Source organism: Mesocricetus auratus, unplaced genomic scaffold (assembly GCF_017639785.1).
Source record: "Mesocricetus auratus isolate SY011 unplaced genomic scaffold, BCM_Maur_2.0 Super-Scaffold_100004, whole genome shotgun sequence".
In the NCBI taxonomy this organism is placed as follows: domain Eukaryota; kingdom Metazoa; phylum Chordata; class Mammalia; order Rodentia; family Cricetidae; genus Mesocricetus; species Mesocricetus auratus.
In genome coordinates, this window is record NW_024429189.1 from 57,458,378 (window position 1) to 57,465,762 (window position 7,385).

The 7,385-nt window shown below is 37.8% G+C and overlaps 1 protein-coding gene across 1 annotated transcript; it reads right to left on the minus strand.

Moving 5' to 3' along the window:
- Positions 1–4,799: 4,799 nt before the first annotated feature.
- Positions 4,800–5,753, minus strand: LOC101831535 (olfactory receptor 4A5-like). Its single transcript, XM_005064974.2, has one exon. The coding sequence runs from the start codon at positions 5,751–5,753 to the stop codon at positions 4,800–4,802; it is 954 nt and encodes a 317-aa protein (XP_005065031.1).
- Between the last annotated feature and the right edge of the window lie 1,632 nt (positions 5,754–7,385).

Sequence of the window (7,385 nt, forward strand, 5' to 3'; positions counted from 1 at the left end):
AAAGGCGTGTACCACCACCGCCCGGCCACAGGTACCTCTTGGGCCTCCACAGGTTTCCCACCTTCTACTTTCTTTCGTCTTTATACTAATCACTATGCTTACTGTATTTTATTCTCTTTCTACTCCATTCATTTTCGTAGTGACTAATCTATTAACATACAAAGGAAATCAAATTTAATTCCATCAAAAAACTTCAGAAGACATATTTATCAGCAGTTCATGAAACATTCTATAAAATATAGCATATATTAGGTCACTAAACAAATATCTTGAAAAATTGAAATAATCCATTATCCTCTGTATAGCCACAATATACTGAAGTTCACAAACTCATGGGAATCATATATCAGATCACAGAGTGATAAATTGGCCACTATTGCAATCAAGATGGAAATAAAATGAGACTTAGAATTAAATAAAAATACAACACACAAAAACCTGTGTATTACAATGAAAACAAACTGAATAAGGAAGTTTAGAAATCTAACTGCCAACATCAAATCAGCAGAGAAACCTAAGCTAATAAGTTAAATATGCATATTAGTATATTTGCCAAATAATAAGATAAACCTAAACACAGTTCATATATATAACTCATTAAGATAATGTTTCTAATTAATAAAATAGAAATTTTCAAAATCAAAGAAACAATCTCTCAGAATAATGTTAAGGGTATAGTGAAGAATTTAATTGCTTTCCAAATTATTTACATTTAATTTATTCTTGGTCTACATGCTTATCATATCCATGAATACTTTGAGATGACTGTAATGCTGGAATGTGTTTTTTAAAAAACGTTAAGTGGAAAGCCTTTCACTGTCCATCAAAACCTACTTCACTGACATATATTAAAGTGCTGAATTACAGACAATTAAATTAACATAGCTGAGAAAAAATATGTTGATAATGAAAATGGATTGTAACCAGCTAAGTTAAGAGATTATTTTATATAAATGTGTTAGAAATATTTTCATTATCACTATAATAAGAAATCAAATATTCCAATTTTAAATAACCCTAAATGTTGATCACACATTTTCACACAAAATAATGCTATGCAAGAAAACACATATAATGACAATTTTACCCTTTTATTGTATATTCTGTCTTAGGATTTCTACTGCAATTGAGGCTACGCTTTCACCAGTGGCCTTTCCTGGTCTCTCATAGCAGCAAATTTCAGTATCTCCATGACCCCCTCATGTCTTCAAAGCAAGTAGCACTTGGGAAACTCTAATGCATTTACAAGTGGAATGACCATCACAAAGAGCAGCTTTGGCTCCTTCTGTGCTTCTAATGAAGGGCCCAGACCCTCATTCAGTACTCTGCTTTGGCAGCCATGACAAGCTACAGAAAAGACCCAGCAAGTTGTAGGCCCCTGACTGAGCCCTCCCTCTCCTCACCCAGACCTTACCATAATTACTGGAAAGAAACTGTCTGATACCATCCATGTGGTAAGGAACCAATAAGAAGGTGTTTTACTGATACTAGTGGAATGCAGTAGGTAGCAATGGTCTTTGGATGGCCTCCAGGCATAGCAACCTTTCTGCAGCTGCAGCTAACCAAACAACTCACAAGAGATTCCCCTATCCCAGAGGTGTGCCAATTCTGAGACTGTTGCTATGCAACTCTCAGACCCCCAGATACCTGCCCTGCTATACCCCAAATATATGCCCTGCCCCACTACTGTTTCAGGTCCCTACTACTCTACCTGTTGTGTCAGATGGATGGAGGACTTGAGTTAACTCGTAATTGAAAAGACTTTTTGCTTTTGGATCAGATCTGGTCTCTTGGTGGTTTGGGAGATCCAGTCATTGGGTACAACATTTGTGGGTCATATGGAACCCCAAAATCAACCATGTGCCATCTCCATTGAGTTTGTGAGCCAAACATCTGTTTTGCCTGGGAAAGTTCTGTTTTCTGTTTCTGGGTGTTGGAGAGTTGGTTTCTGTTTTTGACTATTGGAGCTCTGGTTTCCATGAAGTCTGCATAAGATTCGAGTGAATTTGTGGCTGATAACAGTTTGGGGTGACTGGGAGATGTCCCAGCACTCTTCTGGTGGGCCAGAATACCTGTTGAAGGGGATTGGATCCCCCAAGCTCTTCTGGAGAGGCTGAGTGGGTCACTACCATAAACTGTTAATCTTGTGCCTCATCTGCATATGTCTGCTTTTCTGGTTTGCTATTGTGTGTGTGTGTGTGTGTGTGTGTGTGTGTGTATGTATGTATGTATGTTGTTCTGTTTACCAGTCTATCTTATATATCCTAATATCATGAACCAATCCTCTAGTCACCCCACCCTGCTGAGCCTGTTCCTTGGTAACTTTAAGTACTCTAAGGACTGAAGGAGTCTCAATGGACTGGAAAATCTAAAGTCAAGATTGCCAGTCAGAGCCAAATCTTCAGCTCAAACTGACCAGAAAAACAGATCATTTTCAATTATTCTAGATTTTCTGTTTTGTTTATTTTTTGTTGTTTTTACATACCATCCAAGTTTACCTTCCATCTTCATAGTTCCTCTCTCTCACCTCCTTTCCCTCCACCCCAGGAACCCCTCTTCACCCTCCCATCTACTCTCCCTCTGTTTCAGATATAAGCATGCTTCCCGTGGATATCAGCAAGCCATGGTAAATCAAGTTTCAGTGTGACTAGGTATCCTCATCTATTAAGGCTGGACGCGGCAAGAATGGGTAGCAGGAAGAATCAATCGGTCCCAAAATCAGGAAGAAGAGTTAAAGACAGCCCCTGCTCTCACTACTATGAGTCTCACAAGAAGACCAAGCTACACAACAGTAACATATATGCAAGGGGCCTAGAGCAGTCACGTAAAGGTTCCCTGGTTGTTGATTCAGTCTCCATGAGACCCTATGAGCCCAGATAACTTAGTTCTGTGAGTTTTCTTGTAGTATACTTGACCTCTGGGTTTTACAATCCTTCCTTCCCCTCTTCATCAATATTCCTTGAGCTCTACCCGATGTTTGGCTATGGGTCTTCGTATCTGTTTCTATCAGCTGCTGAATGAAACATCTCTGATGACAGATGGGCTAGACTCCAATCTATGAGTATAACAGACTATCATTAGGAATCATTTCATTAACCCTTTTTGTCACCTGTTTGGTTCTATCCTGGGCATCTGGTTATCCATCCTATGAATCCTGGTCCTCCTTGGTGGTCTCACTTTCAGGATATCTCCAGCTGTGCCATTCATTAGTTGGTCTCTCTTACCATAGACCCAGAGAAGGTAAATAATAAGGATGGCTCAAGGGAATCAGGGAAATGCACAAATCTCACTGTAAAGGAAAAAAGTAGACATTTCAAGTAGATGGGAAATGTAAGCCTAGAAGCGGGAATGGGGATGGAAACAGGATGGCTCAAATTAGGTGAGGATGGAGTATGGAAGTATTGGGAGAAACAACTGGAATCTGGGGACATCTCTAGGATGAGATAGAAACAGAGCAGTGGAAATACCTATAATCAGCAAATGCCTAGCAATAAGGGTTAAGGAACCTTAACCAGCCATCTACTCTAACCAGTCAAGACTTCCAGTGGAGAGACTAAGGCACCGACCAAGCCACAAACCCTTCAAAATAAAATTTGTTCTGCCTACAAGATGGACTGGGGTAAAGATGGAACCGCAGATTCTTAATTCAAAATATTATAAAAATAAACCTCGCCGGGCGTTGGTGGCGCAGGCCTTTAATCCCAGCACTCGGGAGGCAGAGGCAGGCGGATCTCTGTGAGTTCGAGGCCAGCCTGGTCTACAAGAGCTAGTTCCAGGACAGCCTCCAAAGCCACAGAGAAACCCTGTCTCGAAAAACAAAAATAAATAAATAAATAAATAAACCTCATAGAGTCTTTGCTTCCTTCTGAAACTTTACAAGACAAACTACCATTATCCACTTTGCTCTCAACATTCCTATTATATAAGATCTCAAAGAATATCACACTGAGCTCTGAGGACTCCAAAGGTTTTCAAACCCAAAATTCAATTTCCTTCACAATCCTCTTAAAAATACATTTCTTTGTCAGCCATGGTGATATCACACTCTTACAAACTATTTTTGTCTTGATTAAATTTCTGCTGCTGTGATAAAACACTATAACTAAAGCAACTTTGGGAGGAAAGAGTGTATTCTTTCTAACATTTGCTGTTAGAAGTGAAGTAAGGGCCTAAACTTGAGACAGAAGACTAGAGTCAGTGACTGAAGCAGAGACCCCTGTAGGAACTTTACTTAGTGGTTTGCAACCTATTATTTGATCACTTTTCTTTTTTTTAATGCTACCTGCTCAGGAGTGGTAATTCCCACTGAGCCCTCTGACGCATAGGTATTTTTGAACAAAATATGTATATTACATATACATGTGACTTATTTTATTGATAAATACTAATCAGCATTTAAATCCTTATAAAATAACAGCAAATTAAATTTCAAGTTTGTGTTCATCAAAATAGATGGCAATAGTGACATAAAACTTACAAACAAAAAATATTGTGATAGATAATAAGCAATTAGTTCACAGTACAGTCAAAAACACCCAACAATAAAATTATAACAGAAGTACAATTTTTTGGAAATTGAACAAAAGTAAAAATATTATACAGAATTACAAAAGTTGAAAGCCCAGTAGGCATAATGATATGATCAACTTCAGTATCAATAAAGAAAACCAAAATTACATTCTTGTATGAACTACATTCACAAAAATACCAAAGTTCTCACAACAAAAAGTATTGGTACAAATAAAGAACACTAGAATTAATAACACTAAAATTAATTGCTAAATGTTTATTTACCATTGTTAACATACACAGTGAGGAGAAATTCTTATTATGCCTGTAGTGAACATCTTACTCCATAGCTTTGCCATACAATTTTTAATCTCAAGATTTCTCAGGGTATAAATTAAAGGATTCAACATGGGGGTAAAAATTGTATAAAATACAGTAACATATTTATCAATAGGAAAGTTAGACACAGGTCTAACATACATGAAAATGCAGGGAACAAAGAAGAGGACAACCACCATGATGTGGGAGCTGCAGGTGGACAAGGCTTTGTGTCTCCCTTCCTGACTGTGAGTCTTAAGAGAGTTTAAAATGATTCCATAGGAGACAAGGAGAAGGATAAAGACCACTATAGACATTGCTCCATTATTAGCAACTACAGTGAGGCCAAGGAAGTAAGTATCAGTGCATGCAAGTCCTAATAATGGATACATGTCACAAGCAAAATGGTCAATGATATTGGGTCCACAAAAAGGAAGTATATACACAGAGATAACTTGAATCAAAGCATGAGCAAAACCTCCAGCCCAGGATGCCAACAGTAAGAGAATGCAAACCTGCCGGTTCATGATGGTCAAATAGTACAGTGGCTTACATATGGCCACAAAGCGATCATAGGCCATCACCACCAAAATGAAGACCTCAGCACCACCAAATAAGTGCTCCACAAAAAGCTGAACCAGACAAGCTGTGAAGGAGATGGTCTTTTTATCAGAAACTAAGTCTTTAAGCAACTTGGGCAAGATGGCAGTGGAGTAAACAGCATCCATGAGTGAGAGGAAGGAAAGAAAGAAGTACATCGGGGATCCCAAAGAGGGGCTGGCAATCACTGTCCCCACAATGAGCAGGTTTCCCACCATTGTCACAATGTAGATGAGTAAAAACATGACAAACAATGCTTTCTGACCATCAGGATCCTCAGTGAGACCCAGCAGGATAAACTCTGTAACATTGTTTTTCTGTCCCATTTACTCTACTATAAGGTTTGTTTCAGAGTTTTCAGCTCAGGGGAACAGTACCTGACAGCAGGAGTGACCAAACCTATATTTCCCTTCTGCCAGAGGCACAGCTTCATTAACATCTTCTCAGTGGTGAACCTCATCTGCTATTCAGTAACCATCTGTTGAATTCCTCTTAAGGATTATCCATGGTTCTGCTCCAATAATTTTGCAGATATTAGGATTTCTCTCTAAATTTCAACTTATTTATATACAGAAGAGCATACAAACGTGTCTTTCTCATTCAGATATTCAAAATTGGTTATGGAAAACACATTACACCATAAAACACATAACAATTATTATTCCTATTAAGAATAATAGAAAGTAGTGATGTCAATAAACCCTAAGACTATTAACTAGTATAAATAGGTGTTGACTCTTAATACCTTAGAAGAAAAATGCCAAATGTGATCTGGGCAGTAACCAAAACAATAATGGCCATGAATCATACTTTCGATGCTATTATATTGTAACTTTATACAGAGGCATGTTAGGTTTACATGGACGTCTATTGTTGCTGGTGGTTTCTAGTCCCACCAAATCCTGCCACCCTTTTCAGGCCCAAATAAACACACAGATACAATATTAACTACAAAACTGTTGGCCAATAGGTAGGGTTTCTTAATGGCTAGCTCTCTCTTAATTATTAACCCATAACTACTAATCTGTTTTTCTAGATGGTCTTGGCTTACCAGAAAATTCCTAGGCCTGTTATCCCTTTGTGGTCTAAATGAAAACAGCTTTTCGGAGGGCTCTCTCTGCCTACCTTTCCCAGAATTCTCGGCATCTTCTAGCCCTGCCTATCTTCCTGCCTCTCTGACTAAACAGTGTTTTATTCATCAACCAATAACAGAAAGATATATACATAAGAACATCCCCCATCCCTTCTACTCTTCAAGTGTTTTTATAAAGTCTCATAAGTCTGGTTTTAAACTGTGACAAATAGCTCTAACATTATTTTGCACAGTACTACCTGCAGTAATTACTTTATTGGATTCTTATTGTCAGGGTTCTCAGGTACTATGATCCTGTCCATTTCATCAGTGGCTCTCACATTTAGTAAACACATTATATGGACTGTAATTGTCCCATATCCTTTTACCTGAAATGAACTAACCCAAAACTTTCACAGACTACTGTAACAGCTGAGTCTTTCCTTTTCAGAACTGTTGTGATAAACTAGGTAATGAAACAGAAACTGAAATATAGATAGGTTCTGAGGTTCTAAAATAGAAATTCAGTGACCAGATCTCCAAATACAAAGTGCTCACAAAAATGTTATAACTAGTGTGGGAAGGCATAGCTATGTATTAGTTACTAAACAAGTTACAAACATGAATCCATTTGCAATTTCTAAGTTAAAGATATGAGACAACATGATTTAAGAGTTTTCCAGTTTCTTTGTCTCAAGCACCATTAGTTCAAAGCTATCTTTTTCATGATAATCTCTTAGTTTTCTTTTTGTACATTTGTATAATCAATCTATAAGGTTATATTCACTACATTAATAGCACTCATCTGAAATTAGGGCATGTGATAGTGACAGTAATTAAGACTCTAGATTTATTATTCATAATGTATGATATAATAATCCCAGAC